At 51.0% G+C, this 22,545-nt stretch overlaps 1 protein-coding gene across 1 annotated transcript; it reads right to left on the bottom strand.

The window, feature by feature from the left end:
- Positions 1–4,148: 4,148 nt before the first annotated feature.
- LOC123085797 (pentatricopeptide repeat-containing protein At1g64580) lies at positions 4,149–6,198 on the bottom strand. Its single transcript, XM_044507507.1, has one exon. The coding sequence runs from the start codon at positions 6,066–6,068 to the stop codon at positions 4,428–4,430; it is 1,641 nt and encodes a 546-aa protein (XP_044363442.1). The 5' UTR covers positions 6,069–6,198; the 3' UTR covers positions 4,149–4,427.
- Positions 6,199–22,545: the final 16,347 nt, after the last annotated feature.

Below are 22,545 nucleotides of genomic sequence, written 5' to 3'. Positions count from 1 at the left end.
ATGTATGCGTTATTGCAGTTATCGTCTAGCAACAAATTATAGTTGTCATGTGTGTTTACCTAGTTGCCACATACGCGTAACTGTAGTCGTTATACAACAATGTACGAGTCAAACAGTAGTTGCTATGTGTGTTCATCTAGTTGTCATATATAGTCTAATCATAGTTGTCATGTATGGTTAATCGCAGTTGCCATATGCGTTTATCTGGTTGCCACGTACGCACAACTGCAGTTGCCGTCTAACAACAAATCATAATTGTCATGTGTGTTTACCTAGTTGCCACATACGTGTAACTGTAGTCGCCGTACAACAATGTACGAATGTTGTGTGAGCAAAAAGCAGTTCGCCCACACGCGCATGCACTATATGGTGGCCACGTGCTGCAAGGCGTGAGCAAACTCTCCAACACCCACACACCAGCCCCGTCCTATATCGCACGTGAAAACTATCTCAGTGTCTATCAAGATTCGTGTAAACTTAACTAGACAGTGATCCACATGTGTGGACGAGTTACAAGATTACCATACATGTGGGTGTTAGTATTTTCAAAAAACAATACATAAATCTAATGAGTCTCTCTTATCCATCTAATTACAAGTTCTAAACAACGTACAACCTCGACACCGAATCATTCATCACTACTGGATGCTGATGCTCCTGTCCCAACCGATACGAAAGTAAGAGCATCTCCAGCCGCGCCTTAGAAAAGCTTTTTTAAACCTTTTTTTACGCGGCGCAGAAAAATCGGCTCAGTCGCGTTTCCAGGAGCTCGATTTTCGCTGACCTGAGCCGAATTTAGCGCCGGCGGACACAGGTCGAACTCGGCGCGTTGGGGGCGCTCGGGGGCGCCGGGGCGAGCGGTTTTGACGCGAACGAGCCGCGGGCCTGCCGCATCAGCGACATCGCGTGTCTTCTTTCCCGAACGCCTCGGTTTCCCGTGGGGAATCAATGGCAAGGCTGCCGCCGGTCAGCCTTACCATTGATTCCTCACGGGCGGCGCGCCGACGCCTCCTCTCCCTCGCACGCGTACACACGGGGCGGCGCCGCGATATAAGCCGGTGGCCTCCCTCGCCTCTGGCCACACCAGCCACACCAGCCCTAGCCCGCCCTCTATCTCTCCCGAGCGCCGCCGCCGAGCCCTCCCTCTCCCGATGGCCGAGCGATTTCCCCGAGATGAAGCCGCGGCCACCGCTCGCTCCGCGAACAGGAGTCTTGGCTCCTGTTCCAGGTGAACATCCCGGCGCCGCCGGACATGCGCGTCGGGCCAACGGGGTGAAGACTCAGCAACGGGGGAGTGCCCATTCCCCCGTTGCCCAACGCCGTGGCGAAACGGGGCTACTTCGCCGACGAGGTCGACGTCGTGCGTGCCTCCCTCACCGACGCCCAGCTCGCCCTCCCCGAGTACGCCACCGACAACATAGCGGCGTGGACGGCGTACTTCCAGCGCCGGCAGCAGCAGAGGATGGCGTCCACCAACGGTGCGCCGGTGGTGGCCGGACCGAAGAACGGCGACGGACGCCACCTGTGGTGGGGTGTCCCCGGCCGCACCCTCGAGGGCGTTTTGATGTACCTCGAGGGCGGCAACGACCCGCCGTTGGCATACCCCCCGGCGAGGGCGGCCGCCACGGCCACGGCTCACCACTGACGCGACGGGCAATGGTTGCCCAGGAGGTAAGGCGCCTCCTCTTCTTCCTCCTCCTCCCGCTCTTCCTCACACTCATCCGGCGCTGCTCGGCGTCAAGGCCGAGCCCGCGGCAGAGACGCCGCTCGGCCGGCGCACTCGCAGCGCCGGCGTCATCATCAATGAGGGCGGTCGGCCCACCCCCTCGTCGGCTCCTCAGCGCTTCGTCAAGCCCAAGACGGAGCCGGGCCTGGCGCCGATGAAGACGGAGCCGGGCCTCCCACGGTGAAGATGGAGCACGGCGGCAACGTCGAGCTCGACGACGACGCGGCCCTAGAATGGGCGCGCGCGGACTCCCTGAAGATGGCGAGGGAGCGCCAGTGCGCCGCCCTACGATGATTCGCGCAGCGCCGCCGGGGCCGCGACGAAGGAGGAATCGTCGTCATCGAGGATAGCGACGACACCGCCGTGCCGCCGCCACAAGCCCGCATAGGCGACGCCGGTCAGGGGTCCACCAGGGACGGCCACGTCAAGGAGGAGAAGCCGGACGACGACGACGGCAGCGGCGACGGCGGCTACTCCGCTTTTAGCCAGTTCTTTTTTTAATTATATATATTGTGTAATAAAAACCCGCATTTTTAATGTAATATATGTCGAACTTCGCCGAACTTTGAACTTTGCTATATTTTTTAATTTTTTTGAACGCGCCTGGGGACGGCTCTGGGGCCGACGGCTGGGGACCAACTCGGCCCCAGGCCGATTTTTTGCGCCGGCTCACCCCCAGCGGGCGATTTTAGGCGCCCCCTGGGGGGCCAACGGCTGGAGATGCTCTAAGTGCACTCAAACTGTCCGGAGTACGACGAAAACCATCCAATGTGATTCTGTATCGGTTCGCTGTGTGGTGCGGACTCGTTTTTTCCGCAAATCGAAGATAAAAATGAGGGAGATTTGTGGGAGTCCGGACTGATCCCAAGCCCGCTTTGGACCTCCCTGACCTACCAGAAACCACTCTTTCCTCCTGCGTGTTATCGACATGCGCCGCTTCAGAGGGTCAGCGCTCGCATTCATGCCCGGCCAACGCTCACCGCACCGGCATCGACCGGGAGAGCGCCGCCCGCGCTTCTTCCCACTGCCGACGACTGTCGCACGTTCAAACAACACACTGGCCGTCCTTCCGCCTGCCGCCTGCATTGATGTCATGCGGTTACCGAGGTGTCTCCTCCGGCGCCGTCCACCGATGTTATATAAACCGCTGCCTCGGTGCTTCGGTCATAGCCAGTCATCCATCTCCACACCACTCCTCATGGATCCCTCCACCACCAAAACTCTCTGGGACGGGTTGACATCGGAGCAGAAGAAGGCCATGAGCGCCATTGCTGCGGACTGGCAAGCCGGCAGGCAGCTGGAGGACGTGCAAATGGAGAACGACTTCGACGACGAGCCAGCGCCACCCTCCTCTACATTCGCGACACCCTTCTTTGATCCACCCTTGCCGGTGCATTGCATCATGACCATCGGTGAGTCCCGTGCCCATTATATGGACACGGTGCGGGAGGTGCAGTTCCGACAGACGCAGGCTGACGCCAACTACAACCACAACCTCCTCCAGGAGCATCTGCAGGTGAAGGAGCAGGTCACCGCCGGCAGGACAGTCGCGCCGGACGCGGACCTGACGGAGCAGGAGGCGCTGCTCGAGTACCACCGCTCCGCCCGCAAGATCCGTCTAGCCCGCTGGCGGTACCGACAATGGGTTCCGGAGGTGGCGGCCGCTGGCAAGGAGTGTGAAGACGAGGCGGGCGAGGCATTGTTCGGCGAGGCCGACAAGGAGGAAATCACCGAGGCTGCGCCCGGGCGCCACGACCACGAAGAGCCGGCACGTCCTCGGGCGCTGCTGGCAGCGAGAAAGAGTAGTGCATGGTAGGTCGCCATCACTCGTGTCCCAGGAAGGCCACCGCTCCTCCCCTCCCGTCGACGCCAAGCTTAATGGGTTGAGCATCTTCGGCTGATTACTCGCTTGGCGACAACGTGGAGATGGATAGCTTCAGTTCCCAGGACTCCTGAGGCGGAGGTTACGGAGATGGGGCTGGAGAGCGACGAGGCGGGACTGAAGACGGTGAAGCTTCAGTTCTTGGGGTTGATGGTCAAACACAGAAACCGGATGCCGACAATCATTTAGGTTAGGTATAAACTATACTTCAGAGCCCGCCTAACAGGCTAGCACCATTTAAATGTATTCGTAATGAAATCCGTCATGTTTATATGAAATTCGGCCGTGTTTGAACGAATTTCATTCAGTTGATTCTAATTATTATATGAAAATATACGCGGCTACGGTTGGATGACTACCTCTCGCATTCGTGTCCGTGAATTGGTCCCCCTTCTTTACGGACAAACGCAGAAGAATTTTTGCGGGTTGGCGTTGAAGATGCCCTAATCTCAGTTCTACCGCCTTTCTGTGAAACAACATTGAAATTGCCGGTGCAGTGATGCCACAATCTCTTTCACGAGAACCCATGAGGCATTTGCACATCAGAATCAAATCATTGTCTTCGGCATCCAATGGAAAGCCTCCAAGAAGAAGGTATTTGTGGGGAGACTTGCCTGCTCCCCCAACATGCTCCCATCCCGTGCTCCCGCATACGTGGCATGATTTGATTGAAACAAAATAAGGCCCGGCCCCATCCCTTAAAATCAGGGGAGAAGATAATTAGATTAGAAAAAAAAAACAGCCGTAAAATAAAATAGGAACACGGATGGAAGCATGAGGAGGGAGCGGTCAAGCCAGATCCAGTACACTCCTCTCTCACTATGGGACACACAACTGCGCGGGCGATTCCCACGCCTCTTCCTTCTTCTGATCCCGCGCCAGCGCCTCCTTGACGTGACGCTTCAGCGACACCACGACGCCCCGCTTCACCGCAGCGCCGTACACGGCCATGGCGTCGGGCCACCTCCCCTGCCGGCTGAGCTCTTCGAGCAGCGCGTCGAACACGTTCCGGCCGGGCACGAAGTCCTTCGTGATCACCGCGGCCAGCACCCGGAGAGCGTCGTGCGTCCTGCTGCGGTCGCACAGCGCGCGCACCACGTCCGTGTACGCGCGCTTCCGCAGCGCATACCCCTTGCGCACCATGTCGTCCAATATGGCCACGGCTGCGTCCACCTCGCCGCCGCGCGCCAGTGCCTGCGCCATCAGGCAGTACGTGTACGACACCGGCTCGTGCCCGGCCGCCACCACCTTGCCGAACACCTCCTTGGCGTCCTTCAGGACCGAGATGTCCGCCGCACATTGCCGGCATAGGCCCCGGGCCAGCGTGTCCAGTGCTCGGCTGTCCGCCTCGAACCCGGCGTGCTCCATGCGTTTGAAAGTCTTCCACGCTGCGGAGATCTCGCCTGCCCGCAGCAGCGCCGGCAGCACAATGCTGAAGCTGATCTTGTCCGGCGGGCAGTCATCGTTGTCGCACATCTCCATGAGCAGGTCATACGCTTTCAGCAGGTTCCCCTCCTTGCAGTGGCCGTTGAGCAGCGCATTGTAGGTGAATATCGTGGGCGAGAGGCCCATCCGGATGGCATCTTCGAAGATGGCCATGGCGTCCTCCGTCCGGCCTACCTTGCAGAACCCGTCCAGCACAATGGTGAAGGTGTAGATGTCCGCCGTCTGCTTGGGCGAGTCCTTGAGCTTGTTGAGGAGGTCCCGCGCCTCCTCGAGGCGGCCGACGTAGCAGAGCCCGCCGATGAGGCTGTTGTACGTGCGGATGGTGGGCTCGCTCCCGACGGCACGCATGGTGTCGAACACCTCCATGGCCCTGGTGACGCGTCCACGTTTGCAGAGGCAGCCCACGACGGCGGAGAAGGCGGCGACGCTGGGGAGGTGACCGCGAGCCACCATCTCGTCAAGCGTCTCCTTTGCCTCGTCGGGCGCGCCCTTCCTGCAGAAGCACTGCACGGCGATGGCGAAAGAGTGGGCGTCCGGGGCAACGACGCCGTTGGGCTCGAGCGCCCTGAAGAGCGCGACCGCGGAGTCGTAGTCCTCGCCCCTCGCGAGCGCGGAGATGATGTCGTTGTAGTCGGAGATGGTGAGCGCCGCGTCGTCGCGCTGCAGGAGGTCGAGCACCTTCACCCGCTCCTCCATGGGGAGGCTCATGATCCGCCTCGCGCAGTCACGCGCCCGGAGCTGAGCCTGAGAGCTCCTCCTCCCGCCGCCGCTGCCGTCACCCAATTCTGCAGAGCCCGACTCTAGAACTTTGGCTGACGCGGGATGTTCTCTGAGGAGGCTGCCATTGCCGTCGGACTGGAGCGCGCCGAGGAGCTCCGCGTCGTGGTCGTCTTGCGGTGGCGCTCTGCAGAGGCAGACGAAGGGCGCCGCGGTTCGAGGGGCCAAGGAGAGGACACCATGGCAGCTGGAGGACGGCGGGGAGAGCGGGAGGGAGGAGTGGTAGAGAGACGCCATGGCCGTGGGCGCGGGAGCGGGGCCGCGGGGGGTAAGATCGAGGAGATGGATGGGGTTTGAAGGCGAGAGGATGAGAGGCTCTCGTGCAACGCAACTACGCAAGCGCCACGCCCACGCGGAAGGGACTGCGCGACCTACAAAACCCAATCGGGCATCTCATTTTCGCCGCGAGGCCCTATTAATGGCACTGTAATTTTGAACAGATCTCGATTTTACTGAAACGAGGAGCGAGGGTCAGGCCGCTCCGCAAAATTGTATTGCACGCCGCTCCGCTCTCGAATATCAGATCCGCAGAGCTGATGTGTTCCACACCGCTCCGCACGCTCCGGCCGTGTTTTGGAGCTGGAGTGTTGTCGAACAGGCTCTACTCAATGTTAGGATGTCGTACGTGTCAGGGCATCACAATGGGAACGCTTACATAGGCGCTAGGGATTAAAATCCCAGCTATTTTCACGGCACCAACCAAATTCCTGGGCGCCCGATGCCACACCTGGAGCCGGACGCTTAGGCGATTTGTGTCATGGAATAAGCGCCTGGTTGGGCACTTACGCGTTGCAAGCTAGCCTCCTGTATAGGCGCTTAGTTTGGTGGCAGTAGTTAAGCGCCCAGTTAAGGCCCCTCCCAATGCTTCACTTTGTACAGGTGCTAAGCCTTTCACGTAGGCAAAAATTTGGATGTGACAAGTTATTTAAGAGGAGAGAGATGAGTGTGGTGACCCCAGAAAGAACCAGCTAAGCGCATGAACCTAGGCAAAACATTTAAAAGAAATGAGCCCATCAATACATGAAGAACTTTAGTTGCTAAATCATTAAATGAAGCAAGCTTAGCAACCATAAGCTAAGCACCTATGCATTGGAAAGTATAGTTGCTAAGCTATTTAATGTGCTCAGCACCTCATCTAAGCACCCATGCATTAGCAGCAGCATAAGAGTCTTGGCATTGGACATGCCCTCAGCTGGCCGCTCGATCAGCTCCTGAATCTCTTGCCACGCTCTCTATTTGGTGATTGTGCCATCCCACGACCCCAGCAATGTGGCGCTAGAGCTAGTACTGCACTCCCATATGCTTGGACATGCACACAGACACAACTTGTGGCTCAAGATCTTTATTCCATGCGAGGGAAACAACGAAACGGGCTAACTAAAGCTCCAGTTCATGGTTTATTTTTTGGTTTTGAGACAAGTTTCAGGGTTTACCTGACATCACATTGGACATAGGGATGACAATTTTATCCATGGATTTGGATACCTGGCCCGGTTAGGCAAGGGTATGGAGCACATTTCTGCCCATGGGTCCATGGATATGGATACCCACGAACAGCCGGGTTGGGCATGGTTATAGTTTGTGCTCCATGGATATCCAATGGATACCCGTATGACATGTGAGGTCATATGCTAGTGATAGTAGAAAGAGCGAATCAATGGAAAATGGCAGGAAATATGCAACTTGTGCCATGAGCTATATGCTACAGAATCAACCTCTGGTATGTCACACTCAAGGACTCATCGTATTACTTGTTACCTACTTATGCATGTAGCTTATGTTGTCATTTGTGAGTGAATGATGATGAGTTGATTTGATATTTAGGAAGGTTTCATGCTGACTTTTCTATGCCCATGGAACTCCATGGGTATGTGGGTATCGAACGGGTTTGGGCATGGGCACAAGTTATGCCCATGAATAATTTGGTGGATGGGCAGAGGGTAGGAAGATGGGTCATGGGTTGGATTTGGACCAGCTCCACCCGCCCCAAACCCGACCCATTGCCATCCCTAACTGGACAACATACCAATGATCTTCTTTGACGAGAAAACAGCAGGGAAACCGCCTACAGTATCTTTTTCATTAAAGGAGAGAGCCCAACACCTTGCATGTCTACATATTTACAAGGAGGGTGAGGGGGCCCCAGCAGAACTGAAAAAGAAAGTATCTGAAGGCATAGAGAAAATACAAAAGAAGGGAGTAAAATGCATCTCCGATCCTTGAACTTGCAGGCCATGTCTATAACAGTCCTCGTACTCCCATAATGCCTCATTACAGTCCCTGTACTCGATAATACGGACCACGTACGGTCCTGGCGACGCGCAGCCGGTACACCGCGGGACACGTCAGCACTCAGCAGCGAGGCCCGTCGCTCCGCACGTTCAGCGGACAATTTTGCGATACGGACCCTGAGTGTTTCTTCATTGCAGATCAAGCCCCGCATCCTTCCTCGTTGCAGTTCAGCACTTCGGGCGTACCCTTTTCTTTCTTTCGACCCACGCACGGGCGATTAGGGCGGCTACGGTGGCCGGTGATCGCCGTCATCGGAGGACCTATTAGAGACGTACATTGAGGGATCGTGTGTTGGGGGCGACCACATCACGTCGCCGCTGTGTGAGAGGCAACGATGGCGCCCATGCGGCGGCACGAACAGGGGTACGTTCCCGAGTACGGTGAGTTCCATTCCGGCCATAGGCTTGGGAATTTTCAGTCTAAGAATCTCAATTATGTTACTTTACAATGTATCTCTTGTCTGCTATACGTTTTCAATTGATTTGGTTCCAATTAGTTTCGGTTTAGTCAAAATTGTATCTTTGATCGGATGAAGTGAACATGTCTTTTTCTCTGAAATTTTTTTCAACACAACACACTGATCATTTCACTGCGGAGTTTGTTCATGGGGTTTTTTTCATGGGACACAGAGGCAATAAGTCATATGTGTTGAAAGAAAACGAGAGACAATCGATAGTATCGAAAACTGTCTATTGATGATGACAAGTTACATATTTATAGTCTCCGAAGAGACGCATTCGGAGGGACACGACGCTTACAAAAGTCGCGTCTATTTATATGACGGTCAGGATAAGTGGAGATTTAATCCTTAATTAACTTGTTTGTGACGCCCCTGATTCAATCGTACACTAATCATGCACGCAAACGTGTACGATCAAGATCAGGGACTCACGGGATTAGGGGTGGATAAGTTGAATAGCCGTAGGGTACAATCAAAGACAATTGGATTGGTCGAGAACCAATTCCAGTAAAAAGAATGGCAGCTCAGCCGGAAAAGTAATTTATAAGGATCAATGATGATTGCGTGTATTCGCAAACATATTGAGTCAACAGACTCAAAATGGTAATGACAAGGAATGTCAATATGACTACGAGACTTATGGGATTATCCATAATGCAAGCAAGCAAGAATTTCAAGAGCCAAAGGCCCCAAAGGATTTTCGGAAGATCGAATATTATTTCGAAGACTTTTGTGAAACACATGAACAACTGGGGATGAGCGGATACTCGACAAGTGCGAGGATTTATTCGAAGGGGTATTCATGTGGCAAAGAACTGCTAGGCAGTAGGCACAAAGTATTCTCGGAACAATAGAGAAAACTTCGGGGTATCTTGTAATAACAAGATCAATGGGGGATGATCGTAAGAATGGCAAGTGTAAGTAGTTATCCATACGGATTTATCGGTGGTCAGGAATAGCCAAAGTGATGGGCACAAGTCTTGAGAGAACATCAGAGAGTATCTTCGGAATCTTCTGATGTAGCAGGCGATCCTCTGCAATAAGGGGCTCTTCGGGTGGATGCGATCACGAGATCCTAATCTTAGAGTTAGCAAATTCATTTAACCCGAATAGTAGAGAGATCAGAGTCCCAAATTATAGACGAGGAATAAAAGATCCTAATACCACCCGATGGCGACGTGGGCCCGTAAGGCACACAACCAAGTTAGTAAAAGTTTTTGCAATGTCTAGACTCGACTTCGGCCAAGGAGTGTGGAAGGGGGATTCCTACAGGCAGTCGGCTCTGATACCAACTTGTGACGCCCCCGATTCAATCGTACACTAATCATGCACGCAAACGTGTACGATCAAGATCAGGGACTCACGGGAAGATATCACAACACAACTCTAAAATAAAATAAGTCATACAAGCATCATAATACAAGCCAGGGGCCTCGAGGGCTCGAATACAAGTGCTCGATCATAGACGAGTCAGCGGAAGCAACAATATCTGAGTACAGACATAAGTTAAACAAGTTTGCCTTAAGAAGGCTAGCACAAACTGGGATACAGATCGAAAGAGGCGCAGGCCTCCTGCCTGGGATCCTCCTAACTACTCCTGGTCGTCGTCAGCGGCCTGCACGTAGTAGTAGGCACCTCCAGTGTAGTAGGAATCATCGTCGACGGTGGCGTCTGGCTCCAGGGCTCCAGCATCTGGTTGCGACAACCAGGTAGAAGGGAAAGGGGAAAAGAGGGAGAAAAGCAACCGTGAGTACTCATCCAAAGTACTCGCAAGCAAGGAGCTACACTACATATGCATGGGTATATGTGTAAAGGGCCATATCGGTGGACTGAACTGCAGAATGCCAGAATAAAAGGGGGATAGCTAATCCTGTCGAAGACTACGCTTCTGGCAGCCTCCGTCTTGCAGCATGTAGAAGAGAGTAGATTGAAGTCCTCCAAGTAGCATCTCCAAGTAGCATCTCCAAGTAGCATCTCCAAGTAATCCAGTAGCATCGCATAGCATAATCCTACCCGGCGATCCTCTCCTCGTCGCCCTGTTAGAGAGCGATCACCGGGTTGTATCTAGCACTTGGAAGGGTGTGTTTTATTAAGTATCCGGTTCTAGTTGTCATAAGGTCAAGGTACAACTCCAAGTCGTCCTGTTACCAAAGATCACGGCTATTCGAATAGATTAACTTCCCTGCAGGGGTGCACCAACTTACCCAACACGCTTGATCCCATTTGGCCGGACACACTTTCCTGGGTCATGCCCGGCCGTGGAAGATCAACACGTCGCAACCCCACCTAGGCACAATAGAGAGGCCAGCACGCCGGTCTAAACCTAAGCGCACAGGGGTCTGGGCCCATCGCCCATAGCACACCTGCACGTTGCGTACGCGGCCGAAAGCAGAACTAGCCCCCTTAATACAAGAGCAGGCTTACGTTCCAATCCGGCGCGCGCCACTCAGTCGCTGGCGTCACGAAGTGCTTCGGCTGATACCACGACGCCGGGATACCCATAACTACTCCCACGTAGTTGGTTAGTACGTATAGGATCGTAGCCAACTCAGATCAAATACCAAGATCTCGTTAAGCGTGTTAAGTATCCGCGAACGTCGAACAGGGCCAGGCCCACCTCTCTCCTAGGCGGTCTCAACCTGCCCTGTCGCTCCGCCACAAAGATCCACTCGCGGGTGCTCCACCAGCCGACCCGACTTTAGTCTCCACATGTATCATGTAGAAAGTATATAGTATATACCCGTGATCACCTCCCGAGTGATCACGGCCCGATAGTATAGCACAGCAGACGGACAAGAATGTAGGGCCATAGATGAAAAATACTAGCATCCTATGCTAAGCATGTAGGATTGCGGGTAAGGTATCAATGACTGTAGCAACAATGACAGGCTATGCATCAGAATAGGATTAATGGAAAGCAGTAACATGCTACACTACTCTAATGCAAGCAGTATAGAGTAGAATAGGCGATATCTGGTGATCAAGGGGGGGGCTTGCCTGGTTGCTCTAGCAAGAGAGAGGGGTCGTCGATGATGTAGTCGACCACAGGGGCATCAGCATCGTCACGGGGTCTACCGGAGAGAAGAGGAGGGAGAAACAGTAAATACATAGCAAGCAAGTGCATAACAGGACAACAAGCAGAGCTAGACGTGTTCTAACGCGGTAGTAGGTGATACCGACGAAGGGGGAAAGCATCCGGGAAAGTATTCCCGGTGTTTCGTGTTTTCGGACAGATGAACCGGAGGGGGAAAGTTGCATGTTTGATATGTTAGGAGTGCATGGTGGACGAACGGGCTGCGTATCCGGAATCGTCTCGTCGTTCTGAGCAACTTTCATGTAGAAAGTATTTTCATCTCAGCTACGGTTTATTCTCTATTAATTTTAAAAGATTTAAATCATTTTCAGGATTTATTTAATTATTTTAATGCAACATTATCCAGAACAGTGATTGCTGATGTCAGCAGTCAATAGAGGTTGACTGGGTCAACCTGACAGGTGGGGCCCACCTGTTAGGGATTGTTTAGCTAATTAACAGTAGTTAATTAGGGTAACTATTTATTAGGTTAATTAATCTTAATTATTTAAACTAAACATGATTAGTTAGGTTAATTAATTAATTTTATTATTAATTATTTATTTATTATATTTTTTTAATTCTCTTTTTTTAATAAAAAAATGTTTTGGGCGTGGGGCCCATCTGTCATAGGCCCCAGGGGCCTTAGTGGGTTTTCGGGCGCTAGTGGGCGCTGGGCGCCAGGTGCGGGCGTGGCAGTTTCGGGCAATGGGTGCCCGTGCCCGAGGCCACCGCAGCGAGGGCGCGAGGCCCAGCTGCGTCGGCGGCATCGCTCGACAGCGACAGGAGGCGGGGAGCAGGGGAGGCCCCGGACGGCGACGGCCCTGGCGGGCGCGGCCAGGAGCCGCGGGATGGAGGCGGTGGTGGCCGGGCGGGCAGCAGCAAGGGGGAGCGGAGACCCTCCATGGCCGGGCTTGGTCAGAGGGGGCGTGGGCGCGAGCGCGCGCTGTCGGCCACGGTCGGGCGCGGCCAAGCGCGGTCCAGGGCGTGCGGGAGCTCGACGGTGGACGCGCGCGGAGGCAGGTGGCCGCGGGCGGCTCCAGGGTGGGGTCGGGCGCATCCACGATGCGGCGAGTGCAACGGTCGATGGCAGCGGACGGGAGTCGCGGTGGTCGCGCGCCGGTGCGGGACGGTGTGCGAGCGAGGGGAAGGGAGGCCGAGGGCCTCACCGTAGTTGTAGGGTACGTGGCAGCGGGTGTTGAGGAAGAGTCGGGGACGACGGCGCCGGCGAGGAGGAAGGTCGGCGAGGCGGCGTGGTGTGGTCCGGCGTGGTGGCTTCCGATGACGGCGTCGAGCGGCGGGGTTCGGGGTGGCGGACGGGGACGACGCTCCGACGAGCAGGGGGATGAGGAGGCGAGGTCCAGGCGGCGGCGGATCGGTCCGGCGAGGACGGGATCTGGGGGGGCGCGGCGTCGGGCTTAGGGCGGCGGCGTCGGTGGTTTGCCCCACCTCCCGATCCAATCGGGAGAGAGGGGGAAGAGAGCGTAGTGGGGGGGGCGAGTGGGGGAGGGGGTTACGGGTTAGGGTTTGAGGGGGGGTGAGGGGATAAGGTGTGGCCGGCTGGGCCTGGTGGGTGGCCCAGTGGGGTTGATGGCCTGCTGGGCCGGAGCCGGGGGGGGGGGGTTCTTTTCCCTTTTTTTTGTCTGTTTAGTTTTTCTCTTTGTATTTTCTTTTCTGTTTTATTTTAAGTTCCCTTTTATTACAGTTTTATAAAAACACTAGCACCTAAATTTGTATTTATAAATATACTACTGCCACCTTAATTCTCAACCGAAAATAAAATAGTTTAATATTTTATAAAATTCAATAGGCATGTATTTAACTGTTTTAACTACTGTTTTAATTATCTTAGAGCCTTTAAACACTTTATCAAAGTTTGGTTTCTCCACCATAATTACCGCTGCATTATTTAGTTCACTCCGAACATTTTAGTTTTAAAGTTTGGAAACTTTTGTTGTTTGCCTATGTTTTAAATTTGAATTTGAATCGGGTTCGAATCAACGTGAGTTTAATCACAGTAATGGAGGTGACGTGGCATCATTAGCTTGGGATTACTGTAGTCTAATTATCCGGGCGTCACAATTCTCCTCCACTACAAGAAATCTCGTCCCGAGATTTAAGAGGGGAGTAAGGGGGGGGGGTTCTGGTTATTCTAATGGATCTTCTTGAAGAAGTTAATCCCTTTCGTTGATGTCTTCAATTCTTTATTCCAAAGCATCATGATGAAGTTGTCGTCCTTTCTTCGGGGAACTCCATCGTACTTACGAATAGGTAAGGGGCAGCTCTACAATGATAGGAGGTTATAAGGGAAATTCATCTGGGGTATCCCAAGAATGAACATATGAGTATCTCTCGAGTTGAACAAATTACACCTATCGAGAGCAAAGTAAGACGGTGCAATAAGAAGTTTCAAGCGGATAGGCAATCGTTCATTGCCTGAAGCAGAGTGCGAAAGGGGTTCTGAGCAACGGGAATAAGTATTGTGTCCGATACCAGAATAGATCAACAGGCAAGTGGCCCGTGAATTACATACAAAGTCAAGCACGAGGAATAACTTTGACAACAGGTTGTACAGGAGAGTCAGGTTTCGTTCCTGGGACCTGTGGGTTATGGGCCCACCATGTGGGTTAAAAGTAGAAAGGGGGGGCTGACATCTTGTACGATCACGATAGCAAGGCATGTCAGAGAGTAGCATGTCAGTTATGTCGGCAACAATGTCGGTACCAAGGGCGAGGGACGAAGAGAACCATTTTCCTGCTCGTTGAACGAGGCGGACCAGTAGGCGAAGTTCTCGTCCATCGGTGGTTACCGGAATGTCATCAACAAAAGTAACAGGGTCTTACTGACAGAATTGTACAACGAGGTGTTTACATAAGCAGGAGAATATTACTGCTCAGATCATATAGTTCACAAGAAAGGTTAAACCAACAATGGAAGGAAAATATGATCATCAGATTAAACAGAACAATGGAAAGGAAATTATGTTTAAACACATATTTCAAGGGTATATCCTTCCCAAGGACAAGCAGAGCATGATATCCATGTCAGGATATAATGTAGAAAACTCTTTAGGTAGGGGAGAGAATTTTCATGACATTGCCCATACAACGGTGTTTGGGTAATTGAGCAAGAAACATTTAGCATTGGGCTTCAAATGGTCTTGTTGAAAATCGGAGTACCATAGACATGCTTCGAGATAGCATTGACATGGTCATCAGGTGAAGATCAGACTTTGGAAACACGAAGGATCCATCAGGAATAACTTGTAGAATAAGTCTTACAATTTCCTCATGGATGAATGGATAACCTTGCTGAAAAGGAATCTATAATGATAGGTCCTCCAGCCGGGGGGGGGGGTGCTAGGCATGACATCATGTTACCGGGTCATCAAAGGATCAACATCATAACTCTTGGAAAGTTGTCCCAACCATCATATCTGACCGAGATTCATATCCAATTGGTGTCATGAAACCTCAGACTCAGGGGGTCCGAGAGGAAAAAGGTGCAACACAAATCGTCGAAATGACATTGCAAGATCCTCGAGAAATGAACTATGGGAGCGGGTTTCTGAAGCAATAGTTCATCATTAAACCAAGGAGAGGACAAGGAGGTGTCTGGTGAACTCAACGGCAATTCACCGAGATTCCCAAAAGATGGATTTCCACAATTAAGTGAACAAGGAGATAACATTTGTCAGATCAAATGATATAAGGAAGTATGCTCGAGGTAAACATACACAATTAACATTGGTTGAAAGGTGCGCCCGAAATATGGGTTGGGTTGCACGACCAATGTCAGAATGGTGATTCAATAATCAATAGCCTAAGAATGAACTTTCGACCATTAACTAAAAAAATAGGGTTGCTAGAAGGAAAGAATCCAAACAACACCCTTCACTTGTTGGAATTAACACGGGGACCAAGAAAGAATGGTGATGGTGAGAAGTATTTCTATGTCAAGAATTCTCAAGAGGTGGAACAATTCTCAGAACATTCTTGACATAAAGGATGGTAATACTCCAAGGTAAAGAAGAACAATTGCTGGATAGCAAGGAACTCAAGGTATAACACCAAGCATGAACAAGCTTGTGTTGGTGGGAAGGCAATAAAGTGGTCGATGATAATACAATTCATCGAGGGCAAGGATGGTATTTCTCATCATGAATTCAATTGATATCCTGGATGAGCTCAGAATGTTGATGATCACGACACCTTTGTCGCGAGAGTTCATGAAGATGTAATCGATCGGCGACGACATCAAGTCAAAGTAATGATGAAGTGAAAGGTTATTGGAACCAAGGGTACGACACAACTCGAAACCAAGCTTGTTGTTCAAGGCGAAATGGTATGACGATGAGGATCGACGTAAGGTTAGTTCATCGTCGAAAATTGTGCTCCGAGAAGAAGGACCGGGTAGCACAGTTAAAATCATCACGACAATGATATAGCCAAACAGGCTAGGAATGGCGTGATCGGGTACAAACTCGTACTTATAGAAGCTTACTGAAGAGTTGTTGAACCGTAGTGCGGACTCGGTTCCGTTATCGGTGTCTTTGAGTGTTTATTAACTCAGAGCCCGTGAAAAATTGGAATCAGTGGGAAGGTAGCACTTGATGAAGAACTCATAAGGAGTTATGCAGTTCCATGATAATCTCGAGATACCAGGGGGGTAATACTCGACACAAGATCAAAGTAAAGGTTGGACTGGTGTATTGATCCATAGGAGACAATTGTTTTAACTTGTCCGAGAAATGAGATCAAAGAAGAACAATCATGGTCGGAACCACGGTTGCAAGGGATCAATTCACAGATACCATATGTTAGTTATCAAGGAAATAGTTATTGTTACAAGAAGCTTCCATGATAGGATATACATCGCGTCCATGGGCATGAACACAAAGTTCAAGGTCGACTCCCACTTCTCCAATGCATACCCTTTCATTCACTTCTCGCTTTCGATGAAGTTATAGCGTTGAAATTTTATCTGGCAAAATACCAGAAGAGTACGACTCGTGAAAACTTTCGAGTTCACACATATTAAGGAAGGCATAGGTTCAACCCATCGGGGCATCTTAGAATCCTATACCAGAATCTTTTAGAAGTAATTAACTCAAGCTCGAAGGCAGAGCATGGTTGAGAAAGCAGACGATACAATTTACCAAAGGCATTATGTATCCGAGAAAAGGCTCACAAGTTTATTGAATATGAAGGGCGTTGTCAGATAAAATCCAACAAAGGATCTGGTGGTCCACAAGGGATCTGACGTGAGCATCGGTACTCAACTAGAGGAAGCAGATTATAGAAACAACTGACTAACTCAATTGTCAAATGCAAAGGAATTATGATTTCCAAATCAAGGGATCAGAAGCAATGCTCTGATTAGGGGTGGATAAGTTGAATAGCCGTAGGGTACAATCAAAGACAATTGGATTGGTCGAGAACCAATTCCAGTAAAAAGAATGGCAGCTCAGCCGGAAAAGTAATTTATAAGGATCAATGATGATTGCGTGTATTCGCAAACATATTGAGTCAACAGACTCAAAATGGTAATGACAAGGAATGTCAATATGACTACGAGACTTATGGGATTATCCATAATGCAAGCAAGCAAGAATTTCAAGAGCCAAAGGCCCCAAAGGATTTTCGGAAGATCGAATATTATTTCGAAGACTTTTGTGAAACACATGAACAACTGGGGATGAGCGGATACTCGACAAGTGCGAGGATTTATTCGAAGGGGTATTCATGTGGCAAAGAACTGCTAGGCAGTAGGCACAAAGTATTCTCGGAACAATAGAGAAAACTTCGGGGTATCTTGTAATAACAAGATCAATGGGGGATGATCGTAAGAATGGCAAGTGTAAGTAGTTATCCATACGGATTTATCGGTGGTCAGGAATAGCCAAAGTGATGGGCACAAGTCTCGAGAGAACATCAGAGAGTATCTTCGGAATCTTCTGATGTAGCAGGCGATCCTCTGCAATAAGGGGCTCTTCGGGTGGATGCGATCACGAGATCCTAATCTTAGAGTTAGCAAATTCATTTAACCCGAATAGTAGAGAGATCAGAGTCCCAGAGTATAGACGAGGAATAAAAGATCCTAATACCACCCGATGGCGACGTGGGCCCGTAAGGCACACAGCCAAGTTAGTAAAAGTTTTTGCAATGTCTAGACTCGACTTCGGCCAAGGAGTGTGGAAGGGGGATTCCTACAGGCAGTCGGCTCTGATACCAACTTGTGACGCCCCCGATTCAATCGTACACTAATCATGCACGCAAATGTGTACGATCAAGATCAGGGACTCACGGGAAGATATCACAACACAACTCTAAAACATAAATAAGTCATACAAGCATCATAATACAAGCCAGGGGCCTCGAGGGCTCGAATACAAGTGCTCGATCATAGACGAGTCAGCGGAAGCAACAATATCTGAGTACAGACATAAGTTAAACAAGTTTGCCTTAAGAAGGCTAGCACAAACTGGGATACAGATCGAAAGAGGCGCAGGCCTCCTGCCTGGGATCCTCCTAACTACTCCTGGTCGTCGTCAGCGGCCTGCACGTAGTAGTAGGCACCTCCAGTGTAGTAGGAATCATCGTCGACGGTGGCGTCTGGCTCCAGGGCTCCAGCATCTGGTTGCGACAACCAGGTAGAAGGGAAAGGGGAAAAGAGGGAGAAAAGCAACCGTGAGTACTCATCCAAAGTACTCGCAAGCAAGGAGCTACACTACATATGCATGGGTATATGTGTAAAGGGCCATATCGGTGGACTGAACTGCAGAATGCCAGAATAAAAGGGGGATAGCTAATCCTGTCGAAGACTACGCTTCTGGCAGCCTCCGTCTTGCAGCATGTAGAAGAGAGTAGATTGAAGTCCTCCAAGTAGCATCTCCAAGTAGCATCTCCAAGTAGCATCTCCAAGTAGCATCTCCAGTACATCTCCAGTAGCATCGCATAGCATAATCCTACCCGGCGATCCTCTCCTCGTCGCCCTGTTAGAGAGCGATCACCGGGTTGTATCTGGCACTTGGAAGGGTGTGTTTCATTAAGTATCCGGTTCTAGTTGTCATAAGGTCGAGGTACAACTCCAAGTCGTCCTGTTACCGAAGATCACGGCTATTCGAATAGATTAACTTCCCTGCAGGGGTGCACCAACTTACCCAACACGCTTGATCCCATTTGGCCGGACACACTTTCCTGGGTCATGCCCGGCCGCGGAAGATCAACACGTCACAGCCCCACCTAGGCACAACAGAGAGGCCAGCACGCCGGTCTAAACCTAAGCGCACAGGGGTCTGGGCCCATCGCCCATAGCACACCTGCACGTTGCGTACGCGGCCGAAAGCAGAACTAGCCTCCTTAATACAAGAGCAGGCTTACGTTCCAATCCGGCGCGCGCCACTCAGTCGCTGGCGTCACGAAGTGCTTCGGCTGATACCACGACGCCGGGATACCCATAACTACTCCCACGTAGTTGGTTAGTGCTCATAGGCTTGTAGCCAACTCAGATCAAATACCAAGATCTCGTTAAGCGTGTTAAGTATCCGCGAACGTCGAACAGGGCCAGGCCCACCTCTCTCCTAGGCGGTCTCAACCTGCCCTGTCGCTCCGCCACAAAGATCCACTCGCGGGTGCTCCACCAGCCGACCCGACTTTAGTCTCCACATGTATCATGTAGAAAGTATATAGTATATACCCGTGATCACCTCCCGAGTGATCACGGCCCGATAGTATAGCACAGCAGACGGACAAGAATGTAGGGCCATAGATGAAAAATACTAGCATCCTATGCTAAGCATGTAGGATTGCGGGTAAGGTATCAATGACTGTAGCAACAATGACAGGCTATGCATCAGAATAGGATTAACGGAAAGCAGTAACATGCTACACTACTCTAATGCAAGCAGTATAGAGTAGAATAGGCGATATCTGGTGATCAAGGGGGGGGGGGCTTGCCTGGTTGCTCTAGCAAGAGAGAGGGGTCGTCGATGATGTAGTCGACCACAGGGGCATCAGCATCGTCACGTGGTCTACCGGAGAGAAGAGGGGGGGAGAAACAGTAAATACATAGCAAGCAAGTGCATAACAGGACAACAAGCAGAGCTAGACGTGTTCTAACGCGGTAGTAGGTGATACCGACGAAGGGGGAGAGCATCCGGGAAAGTATTCCCGGTGTTTCGTGTTTTCGGACAAATGAACCGGAGGGGGAAAGTTGCGTGTTTGATATGTTAGGGGTGTGTGGTGGACGAACGGGCTGCGTATCCGGAATCGTCTCGTCGTTCTGAGCAACTTTCATGTAGAAAGTATTTTCATCTGAGCTACGGTTTATTCTCTATTAATTTTAAAAGATTTAAATCATTTTCAGGATTTATTTAATTATTTTAATGCAACATTATCCAGAACAGTGATTGCTGATGTCAGCATGATGTCAGCATGATGTCAGCAGTCAATAGAGGTTGACTGGGTCAACCTGACAGGTGGGGCCCACCTGTTAGGGATTGTTTAGCTAATTAACAGTAGTTAATTAGGGTAACTATTTATTAGGTTAATTAATCTTAATTAGTTAAACTAAACAGGATTAGTTAAGTTAATTAATTAATTAATTAATTAATTTTATTATTAATTATTTACTTATTATATTTTTTTAATTCTCTTTTTTTAATAAAAAAATGTTTTGGGCGTGGGGCCCATCTGTCATAGGCCCCAGGGGCCTTAGTGGGTTTTCGGGCGCTAGTGGGCGCTGGGCGCCAGGTGCGGGCGTGGCGGTTTCGGGCAATGGGTGCCCGTGCCCGAGGCCACCGCAACGAGGGCGCGAGGCCCAGCTGCGTCGGCGGCATCGCTCGACAGCGGCAGGAGGCGGGGAGCAGGGGAGGCCCCGGACGGCGACGGCCCTGGCGGGCGCGGCCAGGAGCCGCGGGATGGAGGCGGTGGTGGTCGGGCGGGCAGCAGCAAGGGGGAGCGGAGACCCTCCATGACCGGGCTTGGTCAGAGGGGGCGTGGGCGCGAGCGCGCGCTGTCGGCCACGGTCGGGCGCGGCCAAGCGCGGTCCAGGGCGTGCGGGAGCTCGACAGTGGATGCGCGCGGAGGCAGGTGGGCGCGGGCGGCTCCAGGGTGGGGTCGGGCGCATCCACGATGCGGCGAGTGCAACGGTCGATGGCAGCGGACGGGAGTCGCGGTGGTCGCGCGCCGGTGCGGGACGGTGTGCGAGCGAGGGGAAGGGGAGGCCGAGGGCCTCACCGTAGTTGTAGGGTACGTGGCAGCGAGTGTTGAGGAAGAGTCTGGGACGACGGCGCCGGCAAGGAGGAAGGTCGGCGAGGCGGCGTGGTGTGGTCCGGCGTGGTGGCTTCCGATGACGGCGTCGAGCGGCGGGGTTCGGGGTGGCGGACGGGGACGACGCTCCGACGAGCAGGGGGATGAGGAGGCGAGGTCCAGGCGGCGGCGGATCGGTCCGGCGAGGACGTGATCTGGGGGGGCGTGGCGTCGGGCTTAGGGCGGCGGCGTCGGTGGTTTGCCCCACCTCCCGATCCAATCGGGAGAGAGGGGGAAGAGAGCGTAGTGGGGGGCGAGTGGGGGAGGGGGTTACGGGTTAGGGTTTGAGGGGGGGTGAGGGGATAAGGTGTGGCCGGCTGGGCCTGGTGGGTGGCCCAGTGGGGTTGATGGCCTGCTGGGCCGGAGCCGGGGGGGTTCTTTTCCCTTTTTTTGTCTGTTTAGTTTTTCTCTTTTGTATTTTCTTTTCTGTTTTATTTTAAGTTCCCTTTTATTACAGTTTTATAAAAACACTAGCACCTAAATTTGTATTTATAAATATACTACTGCCACCTTAATTCTCAACCGAAAATAAAATAGTTTAATATTTTATAAAATTTAATAGGCATGTATTTAACTGTTTTAACTACTGTTTTAATTATCTTAGAGCCTTTAAACACTTTATCAAAGTTTGGTTTCTCCACCATAATTACCGCTGCATTATTTAGTTCACTCCGAACATTTTAGTTTTAAAGTTTGGAAACTTTTGTTGTTTGCCTATGTTTTAAATTTGAATTTGAATCGGGTTCGAATCAACGTGAGTTTAATCACAGTAATGGAGGTGACGTGGCATCATTAGCTTGGGATTACTGTAGTCTAATTATCCTGGCGTCACATTGTTTTAATTAAGTCTTAACACTCCCCCTAATCTACGCTTGTCTATGTAGTTTTATCATCTTCATAAAAGCTCCTCCGAGTTGGTTTGTCTTTGAGAATTTTCATCATCATCAACTTAAGTAAGTCTCCTCGAAAAACCCTGTGGGAAAAATGTGAGGAGATAGATGTTTGATATGTTGCTAAAAGTCCTTCAAACCCAGTGGGAAAAATAAGAAGAATATGATGCAACATATAATGGTTATTGTCTCTTTTAACTCAATACAAGAAAACCCATAGAGTTTTATAGGACAATAAATATGTCGTATATACTTTCCTAAAAACCCCGGTGGGGAAAACTGAAAGTATGACATATGATCTCATGTTGATATTACCTCATTAAAAACCTTCACGGGAACCTGTAAAGTAAACTCATGAAGGGAAAAAGAGTATAATATGATGCATTGAACAGGAACAATTCAGAAAGATACTCCCCCTGATTCTTGCAAAATTCGAAGCCGTCACCTACCAATTCTATGAACACATTTCTGGAACATAGAAGTTGGTAGATACCCAATGAACAAATCAATCGCATGATTTGACTTGCAAGATATGCAATATAGTGATATTGCTTATTATGTAACCTGTTTGCATCTGGGCAACACAAGAAACATTATCGTTGAGATAATGGTTGGTGGATGTAGTCATGAGGTCTGTTTCGAAGACTCTTCATGAGGGGGTTACTACACCTAGTAGGAACACTAAGCT

This window comes from Triticum aestivum, chromosome 4A (genome assembly GCF_018294505.1).
Source record: "Triticum aestivum cultivar Chinese Spring chromosome 4A, IWGSC CS RefSeq v2.1, whole genome shotgun sequence".
Taxonomy (NCBI): Eukaryota; Viridiplantae; Streptophyta; class Magnoliopsida; order Poales; family Poaceae; genus Triticum; species Triticum aestivum.
This window is presented reverse-complemented; position numbering and strand designations above follow the sequence as displayed.

What these genes read in the sequence shown, in the direction of transcription:
- LOC123085797 (XM_044507507.1), bottom strand. Translation starts at nt 6,068, where the DNA reads ATGGCGTCTCTCTACCACTCCTCCCTCCCGCTCTCCCCGCCGTCCTCC.